The 23,578-nt window shown below is 39.3% G+C and overlaps 1 protein-coding gene across 1 annotated transcript; it reads left to right on the plus strand.

Annotated features, from left to right (window-relative positions):
• The first annotated feature begins 466 nt into the window (after positions 1-466).
• Positions 467-7,982, plus strand: LOC120041419 (zinc finger protein 239-like). The gene is made up of 2 exons (XM_038986369.1): positions 467-680; positions 6,358-7,982. Exons 1-2 carry the CDS (start codon positions 467-469, stop codon positions 7,167-7,169), a joined length of 1,026 nt encoding a protein of 341 aa, XP_038842297.1. The 3' UTR covers positions 7,170-7,982.
• Positions 7,983-23,578: the final 15,596 nt, after the last annotated feature.

A 23,578-nucleotide genomic window follows, 5' to 3' on the forward strand; every position in this document is an offset into this window, starting at 1 on the left:
CTTCGGTATTTTGCTAGCCAACAGAAAAGCGAAACACTGAAGCTCTTAAGCCCATTTTGGATATATTACTCTGTGTTTTAAACACAATTCTGTTTACGTATCTAGTAACGTTAGTTAACTTAAACGTAATTGACAATTTGTTGAAATTGATAGTCAAACTAGCAATAAGCTAGTCGCTAATGCTAACTAACTAGCTAGCTAGCTAACATCCCCGACCATGAGCTCAGTGAGCTACTCCTCTGCTAAAGAAGAGGAGGTCTGTTGGACGGAGAAAGAAACTCTGAGGCTGAACATTATCGTAAAAGAGGAAGAGGGGGATATTACAGTGAAAGGAGAGGAAGGGGCTTTCAAAATGGTAAAAGAGGAAGAAGAGGAGGATGATGTTACAGTGAAAGAGGAGAAAGAAACGTTTGGAGTGAAAGAGGAAGAGTGGATAGAGACTGTTATTGTGGAAGAGGAGGAGGAGATGGAAGCTTTCAGAATTAAAAAGGAGGAAGAGGAGGATATCACATTGAAAGAACCGTTTGGAGTGAAAGAAGAAGAGGAGGAAGAAGCTTTCGGGATCAAAAAGGAAGAAGAGGAGGAGGATATTGTCTTGAAAAAAGAGGAAGAGCCTTCTAGAGTGAAAGAGGATGAGGAAAGAGAGGAGGAGGAGACTGAACAAGATCTGACGATCACCAGTGAGTATATCGGCTTTTATCAAAATAAAAGTCCTGCACTTGCGCCATATGTGCACAAAAAAAAGTAATAACTTTTATTTTGAAAGCAGAGAGAAAGTGGGTCTGGAACGTTTGGAAAGTCTGTTTTAATAATACGTTCCTTTAGCTATTTTGTCTCAAATTCTTCCCGTTTGAAAGACCAATAGTCCAGCTCACCAACTCAGTAAATTAAAATGTAATTTTATATCACCTCTGGCTTCTGACTGTTCAGTTTTTTGTGCAACGCAATTGCGAGCAGCGCTAGTGTAAATACACCAGCATTGCTAAAAGCAGCTACAGTGAGAACTGTCTTTAAAACAGGGGCACAAACACTGCAGTTGTTGAACTAATGTGTCATTTTGAAGAGTTATTCAACTGAAATCCTACACTTGAATATGTTGTGGCTGCGTTTCCAGATTCTCTTGGAGCCTCTTACAGATAGCTAAACAACCAAATATTCTACTCTTCAGTAGAGTAGAGTTCAGTAGAGTTCAGTAGAGTTCAGTAGAGTAGAGTACAGTAGAGTTCAGTAGAGTCCAGTTCAGTAGAGTTCAGTAGAGTAGAGCTCAGTTCAGTAGAGTTCAGTAGAGTTCAGTACAATAGCGTTCAGTAGAGTTCAGTAGAGTAGAGTTCAGTAGAGTAGAGTACAGTAGAGTAGAGTAGAGTTCAGTAGAGTAGAGCTCAGTAGAGTAGAGCTCAGTAGAGTTCAGTAGAGTAGAGCTCAGTAGAGTAGAGTTCAGTAGAGTAGAGCTCAGTAGAGTAGAGTTCAGTAGAGTAGAGTAGAGCTCAGTAGAGTAGAGCTCAGTAGAGTAGAGCTCAGGAGAGTAGAGCTCAGGAGAGTAGAGCTCAGTAGAGTAGAGTTCAGTAGAGCTCATTAGAGTAGAGTTCAGTAGAGTAGAGCTCAGTAGAGTTCAGTAGAGTAGAGTAGAGCTCAGTAGAGTAGAGTAGAGTAGAGCTCAGTAGAGTTCAGTAGTGTAGAGTTCAGTAGAGTAGAGTTCAGTAGAGTAGAGTTCAGTAGAGTAGAGTAGAGCTCAGTAGAGTTCAGTAGAGTAGAGCTCAGTAGAGTTCAGTAGAGTAGAGTTCAGTAGAGCTCAGTAGAGTAGAGTTCAGTAGAGCTCAGTAGAGTAGAGCTCAGTAGAGTTCAGTAGAGTAGAGCTCAGTAGAGTTCAGTAGAGTTCAGTAGAGTAGAGCTCCGTAGAGTTCAGTAGAGTTCAGTAGAGCTCAGTAGAGTAGAGCTCCGTAGAGTTCAGTAGAGTAGAGCTCAGTAGAGTTCAGTAGAGTAGAGCTCAGTAGAGTTCAGTAGAGTTCAGTAGAGTAGAGCTCCATAGAGTTCAGTAGAGTAGAGCTCAGTAGAGTTCAGTAGAGTAGAGCTCAGTAGAGTTCAGTAGAGTAGAGCTCAGTAGAGTTCAGTAGAGTAGAGTTCAGTAGAGTTCAGTAGAGTTCAGTAGAGTTCAGTAGAGTAGAGCTCAGTAGAGTAGAGCTCAGTAGAGTTCAGTAGAGTAGAGCTCAGTAGAGTAGAGTTCAGTAGAGTAGAGTAGAGCTCAGTAGAGTAGAGCTCAGTAGAGTAGAGCTCAGGAGAGTAGAGCTCAGGAGAGTAGAGCTCAGTAGAGTAGAGTTCAGTAGAGCTCATTAGAGTAGAGTTCAGTAGAGTAGAGCTCAGTAGAGTTCAGTAGAGTAGAGTAGAGCTCAGTAGAGTAGAGTAGAGCTCAGTAGAGTTCAGTAGAGTAGAGCTCAGTAGAGTAGAGCTCAGTAGAGTAGAGTAGAGCTCAGTAGAGTTCAGTAGAGTAGAGCTCAGTAGAGTTCAGTAGAGTAGAGTAGAGCTCAGTAGAGTTCAGTAGAGTAGAGCTCAGTAGAGCTCAGTAGAGTTGAGTTCAGTAGAGTAGAGCTCCGTAGAGTTCAGTAGAGCTCAGTAGAGTAGAGCTCAGTAGAGTTCAGTAGAGTTCAGTAGAGTAGAGCTCAGTAGAGTTCAGTAGAGTTCAGTAGAGTAGAGCTCCATAGAGTTCAGTAGAGTAGAGCTCAGTAGAGTAGAGTAGAGCTCAGTAGAGTAGAGTAGAGTTCAGTAGAGTTCAGTAGAGTAGAGCTCAGTAGAGTTCAGTAGAGTTCAGTAGAGTAGAGCTCCATAGAGTTCAGTAGAGTAGAGTTCAGTAGAGTAGAGTAGAGCTCAGTAGAGTTCAGTAGAGTAGAGCTCAGTAGAGTAGAGCTCAGTAGAGTTGAGTTCAGTAGAGTAGAGCTCAGTAGAGTTCAGTAGAGTTCAGTAGAGTAGAGCTCCATAGAGTTCAGTAGAGTAGAGCTCAGTAGAGTTCAGTAGAGTAGAGCTCAGTAGAGTTCAGTAGAGTAGAGTTCAGTAGAGTTCAGTAGAGTTCAGTAGAGTAGAGCTCAGTAGAGTTCAGTAGAGTAGAGTTCAGTAGAGTAGAGCTCCATAGAGTTCAGTAGAGTAGAGCTCCATAGAGTTCAGTAGAGTAGAGCTCAGTAGAGTTCAGTAGAGTAGAGCTCAGTAGAGTAGAGTTCAGTAGAGTTCAGTAGAGTAGAGTTCAGTAGAGTAGAGCTCAGTAGAGTTCAGTAGAGTAGAGCTCAGTAGAGCTCAGTAGAGTTCAGTAGAGTTCAGTAGAGTAGAGCTCCATAGAGTCCAGTAGAGTAGAGCTCCATAGAGTCCAGTAGAGTAGAGCTCCATAGAGTTCAGTAGAGTAGAGCTCAGTAGAGTAGAGCTCAGTAGAGTAGAGCTCAGTAGAGTTCAGTAGAGTTCAGTACAGTAAAGTACAGTAAAGTAAAATACAGTAAATTAAACAGGTACTCTAGTGTGCTCTGCCTGCTATACTGTATTTCAACGTCCATGAATGCCTGGTGTCCGTCGGTGCTCAGTGGGTGAGAGGGCTGGTTACAGTAAATGGAAATAAAAGGCTTGATTTTTTTTTGGTAACAGAATGATAACTTTTAATCACTAAATAATTCATAAACACAATTTGAATATCAGTTGAAACACTATATGTTATTGTTTGGTCTACTTTTACTTGTTACTTATGTCAACTTATATTATCCTCTCTCCTCAAAATATGTTAATGATATGATATGTTAATGATATGTTAATGAAATTATATGTTAATGATATGTTTGTTAGTGATATGTTTATGATATGATATGTTTGTTTTTAGTGTATAATAGTATAATAGTTGTCAGGGGAATTTACTTCAACATGATTGTTTTGATGCAGTCTGTTTCCGATCCCCTTTCAGACTGTTTCCAATCCCCTTTTCAGGCTGTTTCCAATCCCCTTTTCAGGCTGTTTCCAATCCCATTTTCAGGCTGTTTCCAATCCCCTTTTCAGACTGTTTCCAATCCCCTTTTCAGGCTGTTTCCAATCCCCTTTTCAGGCTGTTTCCAATCCCCTTTTCAGGCTGTTTCCAATCCCTTTTCAGGCTGTTTCCAATCCCTTTTCAGACTGTTTCCAATCCCCTTTTCAGACTGTTTCCAATACCCTTTTCAGGATGTTTCCAATACCCTTTTCAGGCTGTTTCCAATCCCTTTTCAGGCTGTTTCTAATCCCCTTTTTCAGGCTGTTTCCAATCCCTTTTCAGGCTGTTTCTAATCCCCTTTTTCAGGCTGTTTCTAATCCCCTTTTTCAGGCTGTTTCCGATCCTTTTTCAGGCTGTTTCCGATCCCTTTTCAAGCTGTTTCCGATCCCTTTTCAAGCTGTTTCCGATCCCTTTTCAAGCTGTTTCCGATCCATTTTTTAGACTGTTTCCGATCCCTTTTCAGGCTGTTTCCGATCCCTTTTCAGGCTGTTTCCGATCCCTTTTTAGGCTGTTTCCGATCCCTTTTCAAGCTGTTTCCAATCCCTTTTCAGGCTGTTTCCAATCCCTTTTCAGACTGTTTCCAATCCCTTTTCAGGCAGTTTCCAATCCCTTTTCAGTCTGTTTCCAATCCCTTTTCAGACTGTTTCCAATCCCTTTTCAGGCTGTTTCCAATCCCCTTTTCAGACTGTTTCCAATCCCCTTTTCAGACTGTTTCCAATCCCCTTTTCAGACTGTTTCCAATCCCCTTTTCAGACTGTTTCCAATACCCTTTTCAAGCTGTTTCCAATCCCTTTTCAGGCTGTTTCTAATCCCTTTTCAGACTGTTTCCAATCCCTTTTCAGGCTGTTTCCAATCCCCTTTTTCAGGCTGTTTCTAATCCCCTTTTTCAGGCTGTTTCTAATCCCCTTTTTCAGGCTGTTTCCGATCCCTTTTCAAGCTGTTTCCGATCCCTTTTCAAGCTGTTTCCGATCCCTTTTCAAGCTGTTTCCGATCCCTTTTTTAGACTGTTTCCGATCCCTTTTTTAGACTGTTTCCGATCCCTTTTCAAGCTGTTTCCAATCCCCTTTTCAAGCTGTTTCCAATCCCTTTTCAAGCTGTTTCCAATCCCTTTTCAAGCTGTTTCCAATCCCCTTTTCAAACTGTTTCCAATCCCCTTTTCAGGCTGTTTCCAATCCCCTTTTCAGGCTGTTTCCAATCCCCTTTTCAGGCTGTTTCCAATCCCCTTTTCAGGCTGTTTCCAATCCCTTTTCAGACTGTTTCCAATCCCCTTTTCAGGCTGTTTCTAATCCCTTTTCAGGCTGTTTCTAATCCCTTTTCAGACTGTTTCCAATCCCCTTTTCAGGCTGTTTCCAATCCCTTTTCAAGCTGTTTCCAATCCCCTTTTCAGGCTGTTTCTAATCCCCTTTTTCAGGCTGTTTCTAATCCCCTTTTTCAGGCTGTTTCCGATCCCTTTTCAAGCTGTTTCCGATCCCTTTTCAAGCTGTTTCCGATCCCTTTTTTAGACTGTTTCCGATCCCTTTTCAGGCTGTTTCCGATCCCTTTTCAAGCTGTTTCCAATCCCCTTTTCAAGCTGTTTCCAATCCCTTTTCAAGCTGTTTCCAATCCCTTTTCAAGCTGTTTCCAATCCCCTTTTCAAGCTGTTTCCAATCCCCTTTTCAAGCTGTTTCCAATCCCTTTTCAAGCTGTTTCCAATCCCTTTTCAGGCTGTTTCCAATCCCCTTTTCAGACTGTTTCCAATCCCTTTTCAGGCTGTTTCCAATCCCTTTTCAGACTGTTTCCAATCCCTTTTCAGACTGTTTCCAATCCCCTTTTCAGACTGTTTCCAATCCCCTTTTCAGACTGTTTCCAATCCCTTTTCAGGCTGTTTCCAATCCCCTTTTCAGGCTGTTTCCAATCCCCTTTTCAGGCTGTTTCCAATCCCCTTTTCAGGCTGTTTCCAATCCCCCTTTCAGACTGTTTCCAATCCCTTTTCAGGCTGTTTCCAATCCCCTTTTCAGACTGTTTCCAATCCCCTTTTCAGCCTGTTTCCAATCCCCTTTTCAGCCTGTTTCCAATCCCCTTTTCAGCCTGTTTCCAATCCCCTTTTCAGCCTGTTTCCAATCCCCTTTTCAGACTGTTTCCAATCCCCTTTTCAGACTGTTTCCAATCCCCTTTTCAGACTAATTCTGGTAGATATTTTATAAGTGTTTTGATGCAGGCCTATTTCTAATCGCCTTTCAGACTAATTCAGATGTTTTATAAGACTGTTTGACCAGAAATGTTTGCTTATGCCACAAATTATTTGCATAACAACAGTGAAGTTCAATAGTGTTTTCAATTAGTGTTTATTCAGGTCTATCTGTTTAAATAAACCCTCTGTTTGTCTTTAGCAGGAGAAAAATCAGACTCAGAGGAACCAGAGACGTCCAAACCAGCAAAACGACACGACTGCTCCCACTGCGGGAAGAGTTTTACCAAGTTAGGGAACCTGAAAAGACATGAGAGAACGCACACTGGAGCAAAGCCTCATCACTGCTCCCAGTGTGGGAAGAGTTTTACTCAGTTAGGGAACCTAAAAATACATGAGAGAATACACACAGGAGAGAAGCCTTACGAATGCTCTCAATGTGGAATGTGTTTTACCAAGTTAGGGTACCTGAAATCACATGAGAGAACACACACAGGAGAGAAGCCTTTCCACTGCTCACTGTGCGGAAAGAGTTTTACGGAGTTAGGCAACATGAAAAGGCATGAGCGGACACACACAGGCGAGAAGCCTCATCACTGCTCTCAATGTGGAAAGACTTTTACCGAGTTAGGGAGCCTGAAAATACATACGAGAATACACACCGGGGAGAAGCCTTTCCGCTGTTCCCTTTGTGGAAAGAGTTTTACAGAGTTAAGCAACCTGAAAAAACATGAGCGGACACACACAGGAGATAAGCCTTTCCACTGCTCCCTGTGTGGAAAGAGTTTTACAGAGTTAGGGAGTCTAAAAATGCATAAGAGAATACACACAGGTGAGAAGCCTCATCACTGTTCTCAGTGCGGAAAGACTTTTACCGAGTTAGGGAACCTGAAAATGCATGAGAGAATACACACAGGAGAGAAGCCCTACCAATGCTCCCTGTGCGTAAAGAGTTTTACCTCATTAAGGCAATTGAAAGAACATGAAAGAATCCACACCATAGAGAAACGTTAGCAATGCTCCTAGTGTGAAATTATATATTTTTTAACCAGTTAGTTTTAACCAGTCAGTTTTAACCAGTCAGTTTTAACCAGTTAGTTTTAACCAGTTAGGGCACCTGAAATACCATGAGTTAATACATACAGTGAAAATGCCTTGCCACTGTTCCAGTGTAGAAATTAATATATCACATCAAATATACTTTTAAGTTCATGAGAAAACACAAATAATGCTCCAACACTTGTCTCATAAATTGTAAAACAAAATGTTGTGCTTTTGTTTATGCCACATGAAATCAAGTTGTATAAAAAGGACCAAAAAATACATTATGTTTTTTTAATTTCAAAACAATAACTGAATATGAAGCAGGCTATGTCAGAGTGAATGTATCCGAGTAAAGAACGTCACGCTGCTTGCTTAGCGATTACCACTTTCCCCTGATTAGACACATATAAATGAATTGATGTGGTCAGTGACTGAGAGGAATATGGTACCAGACATTAACATTCACATACCTGGCTCGAACTCAGGACTGTCGTGGAAAATTGCAAGATTATGTTATAATGCTTGTATTGCAGTATAATGGTTGCTTTATTCGACAGAATAAAGTATTGTGTGTGTGTTCCACTGAGGATGGGCCTCTATGAGATATAGCACTGACAGAGGAGATTTACGATGTCTAAGGGTGATAAAGCCTAAAGAGCATTCCAGATAACATGAGGTCATGTTTTTGTGCTATACCGTACCAGGGTGAGACGGGTTCTCGTTTGGAGTAGGAGGGGGCCAGACACTGGTCTTTACAATGAGAACTGTTGACACAGCAGTAACTGTCTGCTATGTTTTATAGATATCTTTCATACAAATCTTAACCTTTGTGAACTGTTCCTAAGATCTGTGGTTCGTCATGTAGGTTGAGAGGGGTGTGTCTTGGCTATAAAAGATCTTTGTACTTTTCTTTTCTGTTGGTACTTTTCAATGGTTCATTAGAGATAGCGCATCATTGAAAGTCAAAAAAGGCCATTATTATTAAAGATGTAATTTAAGTAAAACTCTGACTGGTGTGTGAAGTTTGTAACTCTCCTCATTTGGTAAAGCAGAAATATGCCACCACAGGACCTCTGCAAACACACCTTTACAAACACACGTGACCGTCCTCTCTCTCAAAAATTATATATATATATATGAAATTATATATACTCTACTGTTCGCGCCACTCAAAAGCTAGTAATTGAGCAGGGCGCTTATGACTGAGGAGTAAGTTTCACACGTCTTCGCTGTGCTTCCTTCAGCCCTCAAAACTTACAACGGCGACCACAGCGTTGAGCTGAGCACAACTGTACATCCGAGTCACGAGGCACCACTATGAAGGACGTCACGTTGCTGACTTCAGGTTTGCCGCAAGCGCCACGGAAACTAAAGATTCGGACCGTAGCGCAGTGTTGCAATGTCGTTTTTCGTCACAAAAGAGGCCACTCCTTGTAATATGTTCCGGTATTCTACGTACCTTTTTGTACTACCTGAAAATTGAGACGTGTCACTTTGCCACATTGTTAATTCCTTGCCTTTTCTCGTGATATAATGACATTCTATTTTAAAGCTACAATATGTAACTTTTTTGGGGCAAACCTGACACACGTTCACACAGAAATATGAGTTATAGATCTGTCAGTCTCCTTGAAAGAAAGTCCAAGAAGCTGCAGATGTGTTCCATGTGCGCAATTTCTATGCTTCCCTGTTCTTAAGTTTAATGTTTGTATCTTTTGGGAATCGAACCAGGATGTCTGTAGTCCACCAGCTTCAAAACAGCTGAACAATATTTGGTTGTGTAAAATATATTTCACAGTGGTTTAGATGGTACAATGATTCTCTACACAGTGACTGCTTGTTTTGTCACCTAAACTAAAATGAGGTGAACTACTAGAATTTAGGAGGCCAGTAAAATGGTGGAGTGATTTCTGCATAGTGCATCTTTAAGTTGATATGTGGTGCGAATACATTGAACACAGCATATCAACTTGACATCATGTTTTTAGGTTACACTGGGGAGTAGAAGAATATTTTACCGGGGCTAATTATGTATACAACTTATTATTTCACATGGGGGAGATTTGGGAAGCTAAAAGACTAGCTTGCTTGCTGTCAGAATAACTCACAGCCTACTGGCACAAAACAAGGTAAGAACTAAACAAACCATTCATTACATTGAACTATTATTTAAATATGCAGTTGGTTTTCTTTCAAATTAGCTTCCAGTGGTGAATGATGGGCTTCCTAGTGGCGCAGTGGAATAAGGCACTGCGTCTCAGTGCTAGAGGCTTCACTACAGTCCCTGGTTCCATTCCAGGCTGTATCACAGCGGTCTAAGACACTACAGACCCTGGTTCGATTCCAGGCTGTATCACAGTGGTCTAAGACACTACAGACCCTGGTTCGATTCCAGGCTGTATCACAGCGGTCTAAGGCACAGTATCTCAGTGCTAGAGGCGTCACTACAGACCCTGGTTCCATTCCAGGCTGTATCACAGCATCTCAGTGCTAGAGGCGTCACTACAGACCCTGGTTCGATTCCAGGCTGTATCACAGCGGTCTAAGGCACTGCATCTCAGTGCTAGAGGCGTCACTACAGACACCCTGGTTCGATTCCAGGCTGTATCACAGCGGTCTACGGCACTGCATCTCAGTGCTAGAGGCGTCACTACAGACCCTGGTTCGATTCCAGGCTGTATCACAGCGGTCTAAGGCACTGCATCTCAGTGCTAGAGGCGTCACTACAGACCCTGGTTCCATTCCAGGCTGTATCACAGCGGTCTAAGGCACTGCATCTCAGTGCTAGAGGCGTCACTACAGACCATGATTCGATTCCAGGCTGTATCACAACCGGCTGGGATTGGGAATCCCAACATGGAAATCTCTGCTGTCGCCCTCTAGTGAGTCTAGAAATGTGTTAACCGGTGTGTTACAGTATCATATTTACCAAAAGTTTGTTGATCTGTCGCGCCAAAAAATCCAACTCCAACCAAGCACATGCGCTTAGATCTTGGCACGTGAAGCTTGTAGCTTTAGTGAGTACCCCGGCTCATACCTGGCTGGAAACTTGGGACCCGCTTCTCAAACACACGTGACCGTCCTCCCTCCAGCGTCTCTAACCGGTCGCTCCACTCAAAAAGCAATTGCGGCGCAAGCATAGACACTTAAAAGGCTGTGATCCATACTCTTTGTAAAGAAATTATTATTTTCCAACTCTGGCTTTGTATGGTGTGTGTGTGTGTGTGTGTGTGTGTGTGTGTGTGTGTGTGTGTGTGTGTGTGTGTGTGTGTGTGTGTGTGTGTGTGTGTGTGTGTGTGTGTGTGTGTGTGTGTGTGTGTGTGTGTGTGTCATTCCTCAAGCACTACAGATAATCAAGTGCTATCTGCTATTTTGCATTGGTGGCTCACTGCTTTGATTTGTATTTGTATCTTACAGAGTGACGTTAAGGCAATAGTATGTTCACATCTAACAGTGTGACTTTAAAGGGGACATTTACTACATACAAATGTCAAACTTTTAAATTAATGATATATTACCCTTTGACTCGTTATGCCTAATGAGCTTAGTTCAACTGTCGTACCCCATAAACAGCCTGTTTAATTAACTCCACAGCTTTTTTACCAAAACAGGGGCGGGGTACGCCTTGTTATTGTTTGAACTGCAGATTGACCCTGTAAAGTAATAGTTTGCTCTCATCTAGAGAAAAACTCAGGAGGTGAAAAAAAGAACAAAAAACAGAATGTTTTAACACATTACCTTTTATAACAGGGTTTACTATAACAGGGTTTACTATAACAGGGTTTACTGTAACAGGGTTTATTATAACAGGGTTTATTATAACAGGGTTTACTATAACAGGGTTTACTGTAACAGGGTTTATTATAACAGGGTTTATTATAACAGGGTTTATTATAACAGGGTTTACTATAACAGGGTTTATTATAACAGGGTTTACCATAACAGGGTTTACTATAACAGGGTTTACTATAACAGGGTTTATTATAACAGGGTTTATTATAACAGGGTTTACTATAACAGGGTTTATTATAACAGGGTTTACTATAACAGGGTTTACTATAACAGGGTTTACTATAACAGGGTTTACTATAACAGGGTTTATCACAACAGGGTTTACTATAACAGGGTTTACTATAACAGGGTTTACTATAACAGGGTTTACCATAACAGGGTTTATCACAACAGGGTTTACTATAACAGGGTTTACTATAACAGGGTTTACTATAACAGGGTTTACTATAACAGGGTTTATTATAACAGGGTTTACTATAACAGGGTTTACTATAACAGGGTTTACTATAACAGGGTTTACTATAACATGGTTTATCACAACAGGGTTTATCACAACAGGGTTTACTATAACAGGGTTTACTATAACAGGGTTTACTTTAACAGGGTTTACTATAACAGGGTTTACTATAACAGGGTTTTCTATAACAGGGTTTACTATAACAGGGTTTACTATAACAGGGTTTACTATAACAGGGTTTACTATAACAGGGTTTATTATAACAGGGTTTACTATAACAGGGTTTACTATAACAGGGTTTACTATAACAGGGTTTATTATAACAGGGTTTACTATAACAGGGTTTACTATAACAGGGTTTATGACAACAGGGTTTATTATAACAGGGTTTACTATAACAGGGTTTACTATAATAGGGTTTATTATAACAGGGTTTACTATAACAGGGTTTACTATAACAGGGTTTATTATAACATGGTTTACTATAACAGGGTTTACTATAACAGGGTTTACTATAACAGGGTTTATGACAACAGGGTTTACTATAACAGGGTTTACTATAACAGGGTTTACTATAACAGGGTTTACTATAACAGGGTTTACTACAACAGGGTTTATCACAACAGGGTTTATTATAACAGGGTTTACTATAACAGGGTTTATCATAACAGGGTTTACTATAACAGGGTTTATTATAACAGGGTTTACTATAACAGGGTTTACTATAACAGGGTTTATTATAACAGGGTTTACTATAACAGGGTTTACTATAACAGGGTTTACTATAACAGGGTTTACTATAACAGGGTTTATTATAACAGGGTTTACTATAACAGGGTTTACTATAACAGGGTTTACTATAACAGGTTTTACTATAACAGGGTTTATTATAACAGGGTTTACTATAACAGGGTTTACTATAACAGGGTTTACTATAACAGGGTTTATGACAACAGGGTTTATTATAACAGGGTTTACTATAACAGGGTTTACTATAACAGGGTTTATTATAACAGGGTTTACTATAACAGGGTTTACTATAACAGGGTTTATTATAACAGGGTTTACTATAACAGGGTTTACTATAACAGGGTTTACTATAACAGGGTTTATGACAACACAGTTTATTATAACAGGGTTTACTATAACAGGGTTTACTATAACAGGGTTTACTATAACAGGGTTTACTATAACAGGGTTTATTATAACAGGGTTTATCACAACAGGGTTTACCATAACAGGGTTTACTATAACAGGGTTTACTATAACAGGGTTTATGACAACAGGGTTTACTATAACAGGGTTTATTATAACAGGGTTTACTATAACAGGGTTTATCACAACAGGGTTTACCATAACAGGGTTTACTATAACAGGGTTTATTATAACAGGGTTTACCATAACAGGGTTTATCACAACAGGGTTTACTATAACAGGGTTTATTATAACAGGGTTTACTATAACAGGGTTTATCACAACAGGGTTTACCATAACAGGGTTTACTATAACAGGGTTTACTATAACAGGGTTTACTATAACAGGGTTTATCACAACAGGGTTTACTATAACAGGGTTTATCACAACAGGGTTTACCATAACAGGGTTTACTATAACAGGGTTTACTATAACAGGGTTTATTATAACAGGGTTTACTATAACGGGGTTTACTATAACAGGGTTTACTATAACAGGGTTTACTATAACAGGGTTTACTATAACAGGGTTTACTATAACAGGGTTTATGACAACACAGTTTATTATAACAGGGTTTACTATTACAGGGTTTACTATAACAGGGTTTACTATAACAGGGTTTACTATAACAGGGTTTACTATAACAGGGTTTATCATAACAGGGTTTATCACAACAGGGTTTACCATAACAGGGTTTACTATAACAGGGTTTACTATAACAGGGTTTATGACAACAGGGTTTACTATAACAGGGTTTATTATAACAGGGTTTACTATAACAGGGTTTACCATAACAGGGTTTACTATAACAGGGTTTACTATAACAGGGTTTACCATAACAGGGTTTACCATAACAGGGTTTACCATAACAGGGTTTACCATAACAGGGTTTACCATAACAGGGTTTACTATAACAGGGTTTACCATAACAGGGTTTACCATAACAGGGTTTATTATAACAGGGTTTACCATAACAGGGTTTACTATAACAGGATTTACTATAACAGGGTTTATTATAACAGGGTTTACTATAACAGGGTTTACCATAACAGGGTTTATCATAACAGGGTTTACTATAACAGGGTTTACTATAACATACTATAACATACACATGTTATCCGCAAAGGCGGAGGTGTTGCTAACATTTACGATAGCAAATTTCAATTTACAATTTTTTTTTTTTTAAGAATAAAAAATAAATAAAAAATAAAATAAAATAAAAAAATGGCGTTTTCGTCTTTTGAGCTTTTAGTCATGAAATCTATGCAGCCTACTCAATCACTTTTTATAGCTACTGTTTACAGGCCTCCTGGGCCATATACAGCGTTCCTCTCTGAGTTCCCTGAATTCCTATCAGACCTTGTAGTCATAGCAGATCATATTCTAATTTTTGGTGATTTTAATATTCATATGGAGAAGTCCACAGACCCACTCCAAAAGTATTTCGGAGCCATCATCGACTCAGTGGGTTTTGTCCAACATGTCTCTGGACCTACTCACTGCCACAGTCATACTCTGGACCTAGTTTTGTCCCATGGAATAAATGTTGTAGATCTTAATGTTTTTCCACATAATCCTGGACTATCGGACCACCATTTTATTACGTTTGCAATCGCAACAAATAATCTGCTCAGACCCCAACCAAGGAGCATCAAAAGTCGTGCTATAAATTCTCAGACAACACAAAAATTCCTTGATGCCCTTCCAGACTCCTTCTGCCTACCCAAGGACGTCAGAGGACAAAAATCAGTTAACCACTTAACTGAGGAACTCAATTTAACCTTGCGCAATACCCTAGATGCAGTTGCAACCCTAAAAACGAAAAACATTTGTCATAAGAAACTAGCTCCCTGGTATACAGAAAATACCCGAGCTTTGAAGCAAGCTTCCAGGAAATTGGAACGGAAATGGCGCCACACCAAACTGGAAGTCTTCCGACTAGCTTGGAAAGACAGTACCGTGCAGTACCGAAGAGCCCTCACTGCTGCTCGATCATCCTACTTTTCCAACTTATTCGAGGAAAATAAGAACAATCCAAAATTTATTTTTGATACTGTTGCAAAGCTAACTAAAAAGCAGCATTCCCCAAGAGAGGATGGCTTTCACTTCAGCAGTAATAAATTCATGAACTTCTTTGAGGAAAAGATCATGACCATTAGAAAGCAAATTACGGACTCCTCTTTGAATCTGCGTATTCCTCCAGGGCTTAGCTGTCCTGGATCTGCACAGCTCTGCCAGGGCCTGGGATCGGGAGAGACACTTAAGTGTTTTAGTACTATATCTCTTGACACAATGATGAAAATGATCATGGCCTCTAAACCTTCAAGCTGCATACTGGATCCTATTCCTACTAAACTGCTGAAAGAGCTGCTTCCTGTGCTTGGCCCTCCTATGTTGAACATAATAAACAGCTCTCTATCCACCGGATGTGTACCAAACTCACTAAAAGTGGCAGTGATAAAGCCTCTCTTGAAAAAGCCAAACCTTGACCCGGAAAATATAAAAAACTATCGGCCTATATCAAATCTTCCATTCCTCTCAAAAAAATTTGAAAAAGCTGTTGCGCAGCAACTCACTGCCTTTCTGAAGACAAACAATGTATACGAAATGCTTCAGTCTGGTTTTAGACCCCATCATAGCACTGAGACTGCACTTGTGAAGGTGGTAAATGACCTTTTAATGGCGTCAGACCGAGGCTCTGCATCTGTCCTCGTGCTACTAGACCTTAGTGCTGCCTTTGACACCATCGATCACCACATTCTTTTGGAGAGACTGGAAACCCAAATTGGTCTACACGGACCAGTTCTGGCCTGGTTTAGATCTTACCTGTCGGAAAGATATCAGTTTGTCTCTGTGAATGGTTTGTCCTCTGACAAATCAACTGTGCATTTCGGTGTTCCTCAAGGTTCCGTTTTAGGACCACTATTGTTTTCACTATATATTTTACCTCTTGGGGATGTTATTCGAAAACATAATGTTAACTTTCACTGCTATGCGGATGACACACAGCTGTACATTTCAATGAAACATGGTGAAGCCCCAAAATTGCCCTCGCTAGAAGCCTGTGTTTCAGACATAAGGAAGTGGATGGCTGAAAATGTTCTACTTTTAAACTCGGACAAAACAGAGATGCTTGTTCTAGGTCCCAAGAAACAAAGAGATCTTCTGTTAAATCTGACAATTCATCTTGATGGTTGTAAAGTCGTCTCAAATAAAACTGTGAAGGACCTCGGCGTTACTCTTGACCCTGATCTCTCTTTTGACGAACATATCAAGACTGTTTCAAGGACAGCTTTTTTCCATCTACGTAACATTGCAAAAATCAGAAATTTTCTGTCCAAAAATGATGCAGAAAAATTAATCCATGCATTTGTTACTTCTAGGTTAGACTACTGCAATGCTCTATTTTCCGGCTACCCGGATAAAGCACTAAATAAACTTCAGTTAGTGCTAAATACGGCTGCTAGAATCCTGACTAGAACCAAGAAATTTGATCATATTACTCCAGTGCTAGCTTCCCTACACTGGCTTCCTGTTAAGGCAAGGGCTGATTTCAAGGTTTTACTGTTAACCTATAAAGCGTTACATGGGCTTGCTCCTACCTATCTTTCCGAGTTGGTCCTGCCGTACATACCTATACGTACGCTACGGTCACAAGACGCAGGCCTCCTAATTGTCCCTAGAATTTCTAAGCAAACAGCGGGAGGCAGGGCTTTCTCCTATAGATCTCCATTTTTATGGAACAGTCTGCCTACCCATGTGAGAGACGCAGACTCGGTCTCAACCTTTAAGTCTTTACTGAAGACTTATCTCTTCAGTAGGTCATATGATTGAGTGTAGTCTGGCCCAGGAGTGTGAAGGTGAACGGAAAGGCTCTGGAGCAACGAACCGCCCTTGCTGTCTCTGCCTGGCCGGTTCCCCTCTCTCCACTGGGATTCTCTGCCTCTAACCCTATTACAGGGGCTGAGTCACTGGCTTACTGGTGCTCTTTCATGCCGTCCCTAGGAGGGGTGCGTCACTTGAGTGGGTTGAGTTACTGACGTGATCTTCCTGTCTGGGTTGGCGCCCCCCCTTGGTTTGTGCTGTGGTGGAGATCTTTGTTGGCTATACTCGGCCTTGTCTCAGGATTGTAAGTTGGTGGTTGAAGATGTCCCTCTAGTGGTGCGGGGGCTGTGCTTTGGCAAAGTGGGTGGGGTTATATCCTTCCTATTTGGCCCTGTCCGGGGGTTTCTTCGGATGGGGCCACAGTGTCTCCTGACCGCTCCTGTCTCAGCCTCCAGTATTTATGCTGCAGTAGTTTATGTGTCGGGGGGCTAGGGTCAGTTGGTTATACCTGGAGTACTTCTCCTGTCTTATCCAGTGTCCTGTGTGAATTTAAGTATGCTCTCTCTAATTCTCTCGTTCTCTCTTTCTTTCTCTCTCTCTGAGAACCTGAGCCCTAGGACCATACGTCAGGACTACCGGGCATGATGACTCCTTGCTGTCCCCAGTCCACCTGGCCTTGCTGCTATTCCAGTTTCAACTGTTCTGCCTGCGTTTACGGAACCCCTACCTGTCCCAGACCTGCTGTTTTCAACTCTTAATGATCGGCTATGAAAAGCCAACTGAGATTTATTCCTGATTATTATTTGACCATGCTTGTCATTTATGAACATTTTGAAAATCTTGGCTCTCTCTAATTTTCTCCTTCTCTCTTTCTTTCTCTCGGAGGACCTGAGCCCTAGGACCATACGTCGGGACTACCGGGCGTGGTGACTCCTTGCTGTCCCCAGTCCGCCTGGCCTTGCTGCTATTCCAGTTTCAACTGTTCTGCCTGCGGTTATGGAACCGCCACCTGTCCCAGACCTGTTGTTTTTCAACTCTTAATGATCGGCTATGAAAAGCCAACTGAAAATTATTCCTGATTATTATTTGACCATGCTTGTCAAATAATATATGAACATTTTTGAACATCTTGGCATAGTTCTGTTATAATCTCCACCCGGCACAGCCAGAAGAGGACTGGCCACCCCTCATAGCCTGGTTCCTCTCTAGGTTTCTTCCTAGGTTTTGGCCTTTCTAGGGAGTTTTTCCTAGCCACCGTGCTTCTACACCTGCATTACTAGCTGTTTGGGGTTTTAGGCTGGGTTTCTGTACAGCACTTCGAGATATTAGCTGATGTACGAAGGGCTATGTAAAATAAACTTGATTGATTGATTGGTTTATAACAGGGTTTATAACAGGGTTTATAACAGGGTTTATATCAGGGTTTATAACAGGGTTTATAACAGGGTTTATAACAGGGTTTATAACAGGGTTTATAACAGGGTTTATAACAGGGTTTATAACAGGGTTTATAACAGGGTTTATAATAACAGGGTTTACTATAACAGGGTTTACTATAACAGGGTTTATGACAACAGGGTTTATTATAACAGGATTTACTATAACAGGGTTTACTATAACAGGGTTTACTATAACAGGGTTTACTATAACAGGGTTTATGACAACAGGGTTTATTATAACAGGGTTTACTATAACAGGGTTTACTATAACAGGGTTTACTATAACAGGGTTTACTATAACAGGGTTTATTATAACAGGGTTTACTATAACAGGGTTTACTATAACAGGGTTTACTATAACAGGGTTTACTATAACAGGGTTTATTATAACAGGGTTTACTATAACAGGGTTTACTATAACAGGGTTTACTATAACAGGGTTTACTATAACAGGGTTTACTATTACAGGGTTTATTATAACAGGGTTTACTATAACAGGGTTTACTATAACAGGGTTTATTATAACAGGGTTTACTATAACAGGGTTTACTATAACAGGGTTTACTATAACAGGGTTTATTATAACAGGGTTTACTATAACAGGGTTTACTATAACAGGGTTTACTATAACAGGGTTTATGACAACAGGGTTTACTATAACAGGGTTTATTATAACAGGGTTTACTATAACAGGGTTTACTATAACAGGGTTTATTATAACAGGGTTTACTATAACAGGGTTTACTATAACAGGGTTTATTATAACAGGGTTTACCATAACAGGGTTTACTATAACAGGGTTTACCATAACAGGGTTTACCATAACAGGGTTTATTATAACAGGGTTTACCATAACAGGGTTTATCACAACAGGGTTTATCATAACAGGGTTTACTATAACAGGGTTTATCACAACAGGGTTTACTATAACAGGGTTTACTATAACAGGGTTTACTATAACAGGGTTTACTATAACAGGGTTTACCATAACAGGGTTTACTATAACAGGGTTTACCATAACAGGGTTTACCATAACAGGGTTTATTATAACAGGGTTTACCATAACAGGGTTTATCACAACAGGGTTTATCATAACAGGGTTTACTATAACAGGGTTTATCACAACAGGGTTTACTATAACAGGGTTTACTATAACAGGGTTTACTATAACAGGGTTTACTATAACAGGGTTTACTATAACAGGGTTGATCCGTAACAGGGTTTACTATAACAGGGTTTACCATAACAGGGTTGATCCGTAACAGGGTTTACTATAACAGGGTTTACTATAACAGGGTTGATCCGTAACAGGGTTTACTATAACAGGGTTTACTATAACAGGGTTTACTATAACAGGGTTTACTATAACAGGGTTTATCACAACAGGGTTTACCGTAACAGGGTTTACTATAACAGGGTTTACTATAACAGGGTTTATTATAACAGGGTTTACTATAACAGGGTTCACTATAACAGGGTTTACTATAACAGGGTTTATCACAACAGGGTTTACTATAACAGGGTTTACTATAACAGGGTTTATCACAACAGGGTTTACTATAACAGGGTTTACTATAACAGGGTTTATATAAAAGGGTTTACTATAACAGGGTTTACTATAACAGGGTTTACTATAACAGGGTTTATTATAACAGGGTTTACTATAACAGGGTTTACTATAACAGGGTTTACTATAACAGGGTTTACTATAACAGGGTTTATAATAACAGGGTTTACTATAACAGGGTTTACTATAACAGGGTTTATGACAACAGGGTTTATTATAACAGGATTTACTATAACAGGGTTTACTATAACAGGGTTTACTATAACAGGGTTTACTATAACAGGGTTTATGACAACAGGGTTTATTATAACAGGGTTTACTATAACAGGGTTTACTATAACAGGGTTTACTATAACAGGGTTTACTATAACAGGGTTTATTATAACAGGGTTTACTATAACAGGGTTTACTATAACAGGGTTTATTATAACAGGGTTTACTATAACAGGGTTTACTATAACAGGGTTTATTTTAACAGGGTTTACTATAACAGGGTTTACTATAACAGGGTTTACTATAACAGGGTTTATGACAACAGGGTTTACTATAACAGGGTTTACTATAACAGGGTTTACTATAACAGGGTTTACTATAACAGGGTTTACTATAACAGGGTTTACTATAACAGTGTTTATCACAACAGGGTTTATTATAACAGGGTTTACTATAACAGGGTTTATCATAACAGGGTTTACTATAACAGGGTTTATTATAACAGGGTTTACTATAACAGGGTTTACTATAACAGGGTTTATTATAACAGGGTTTACTATAACAGGGTTTACTATAACAGGGTTTACTATAACAGGGTTTACTATTACAGGGTTTATTATAACAGGGTTTACTATAACAGGGTTTACTATAACAGGGTTTATTATAACAGGGTTTACTATAACAGGGTTTACTATAACAGGGTTTATTATAACAGGGTTTACTATAACAGGGTTTACTATAACAGGATTTACTATAACAGGGTTTATGACAACAGGGTTTACTATAACAGGGTTTATTATAACAGGGTTTACTATAACAGGGTTTACTATAACAGGGTTTATTATAACAGGGTTTACTATAACAGGGTTTACTATAACAGGGTTTACTATAACAGGGTTTATGACAACAGGGTTTATGACAACAGGGTTTACTATAACAGGGTTTACTATAACAGGGTTTATTATAACAGGATTTACTATAACAGGGTTTACTATAACAGGGTTTACCATAACAGGGTTTACTATAACAGGGTTTACCATAACAGGGTTTACCATAACAGGGTTTATTATAACAGGGTTTACCATAACAGGGTTTATCACAACAGGGTTTATCATAACAGGGTTTACTATAACAGGGTTTATCACAACAGGGTTTACTATAACAGGGTTTACTATAACAGGGTTTACTATAACAGGGTTTACTATAACAGGGTTTACTATAACAGGGTTGATCCGTAACAGGGTTTACTATAACAGGGTTTACCATAACAGGGTTGATCCGTAACAGGGTTTACTATAACAGGGTTTACTATAACAGGGTTTACTATAACAGGGTTTACTATAACTGGGTTTATCACAACAGGGTTTACCGTAACAGGGTTTACTATAACAGGGTTTACTATAACAGGGTTTATTATAACAGGGTTTACTATAACAGGGTTCACTATAACAGGGTTTACTATAACAGGGTTTATCACAACAGGGTTTACTATAACAGGGTTTACTATAACAGGGTTTATCACAACAGGGTTTACTATAACAGGGTTTACTATAACAGGGTTTTTTATAACAGGGTTTACTATAACAGGGTTTACTATAACAGAGTTTACTATAACAGGGTTTATCACAACAGGGTTTACTGTAACAGGGTTTACTATAACAGAGTTTATCACAACAGGGTTTATTATAACAGGGTTTATTATAACAGGGTTTACTATAACAGGGTTTACTATAACAGGGTTTACTATAACAGGGTTTACTATAACAGAGTTTATCACGACAGGGTTTATCACAACAGGGTTTACTATAACAGGGTTTATCACAACAGGGTTTACCATAACAGGGTTTACTATAACAGGGTTTACTATAACAGGGTTTACTATAACAGGGTTTATCACAACAGGGTTTACCGTAACAGGGTTTACTATAACAGGGTTTACTATAACAGGGTTTATTATAACAGGGTTTACTATAACAGGGTTTACTATAACAGGGTTTATGACAACAGGGTTTATTATAACAGGGTTTACTATAACAGGGTTTACTATAACAGGGTTTATTATAACAGGGTTTACTATAACAGGGTTTACTATAACAGGGTTTATTATAACAGGGTTTACTATAGCAGGGTTTATTATAACAGGGTTTACTATAACAGGGTTTTCTATAACAGGGTTTATTATAACAGGGTTTACTATAACAGGGTTTACTATAACAGGGTTTACTATAACAGGGTTTATTATAACAGGGTTTATTTTAACAGGGTTTACTATAACAGGGTTTACTATAACAGGGTTTACTATAACAGGGTTTATGACAACAGGGTTTACTATAACAGGGTTTACTATAACAGGGTTTACTATAACAGGGTTTACTATAACAGTGTTCATCACAACAGGGTTTATTATAACAGGGTTTACTATAACAGGGTTTATCATAACAGGGTTTACTATAACAGGGTTTATTATAACAGGGTTTACTATAACAGGGTTTACTATAACAGGGTTTATTATAACAGGGTTTACTATAACAAGGTTTACTATAACAGGGTTTACTATAACAGGGTTTACTATAACAGGGTTTATTATAACAGGGTTTACTATAACAGGGTTTACTATAACAGGGTTTACTATAACAGGGTTTACTATAACAGGGTTTACTATTACAGGGTTTATTATAACAGGGTTTACTATAACAGGGTTTACTATAACAGGGTTTACTATAACAGGGTTTATGACAACAGGGTTTACTATAACAGGGTTTACTATAACAGGGTTTACTATAACAGGGTTTACTATAACAGGGTTTACTATAACAGTGTTTATCACAACAGGGTTTATTATAACAGGGTTTACTATAACAGGGTTTATCATAACAGGGTTTACTATAACAGGGTTTATTATAACAGGGTTTACTATAACAGGGTTTACTATAACAGGGTTTATTATAACAGGGTTTACTATAACAGGGTTTACTATAACAGGGTTTACTATAACAGGGTTTACTATAACAGGGTTTATTATAACAGGGTTTACTATAACAGGGTTTACTATAACAGGGTTTACTATAACAGGGTTTACTATAACAGGGTTTACTATTACAGGGTTTATTATAACAGGGTTTACTATAACAGGGTTTACTATAACAGGGTTTATTATAACAGGGTTTACTATAACAGGGTTTACTATAACAGGGTTTACTATAACAGGGTTTACTATAACAGGGTTTACTATAACAGGGTTTATGACAACAGGGTTTACTATAACAGGGTTTATTATAACAGGGTTTACTATAACAGGGTTTACTATAACAGGGTTTATTATAACAGGGTTTACTATAACAGGGTTTACTATAACAGGGTTTACTATAACAGGGTTTATGACAACAGGGTTTATGACAACAGGGTTTACTATAACAGGGTTTACTATAACAGGGTTTATTATAACAGGATTTACTATAACAGGGTTTACTATAACAGGGTTTACCATAACAGGGTTTACTATAACAGGGTTTACCATAACAGGGTTTACCATAACAGGGTTTATTATAACAGGGTTTACCATAACAGGGTTTATCACAACAGGGTTTATCATAACAGGGTTTACTATAACAGGGTTTATCACAACAGGGTTTACTATAACAGGGTTTACTATAACAGGGTTTACTATAACAGGGTTTACTATAACAGGGTTGATCCGTAACAGGGTTTACTATAACAGGGTTTACCATAACAGGGTTGATCCGTAACAGGGTTTACTATAACAGGGTTTACTATAACAGGGTTGATCCGTAACAGGGTTTACTATAACAGGGTTTACTATAACAGGGTTTACTATAACAGGGTTTACTATAACAGGGTTTATCACAACAGGGTTTACCGTAACAGGGTTTAC

This window comes from Salvelinus namaycush, unplaced genomic scaffold (assembly GCF_016432855.1).
Source record: "Salvelinus namaycush isolate Seneca unplaced genomic scaffold, SaNama_1.0 Scaffold463, whole genome shotgun sequence".
In the NCBI taxonomy this organism is placed as follows: Eukaryota; Metazoa; Chordata; class Actinopteri; order Salmoniformes; family Salmonidae; genus Salvelinus; species Salvelinus namaycush.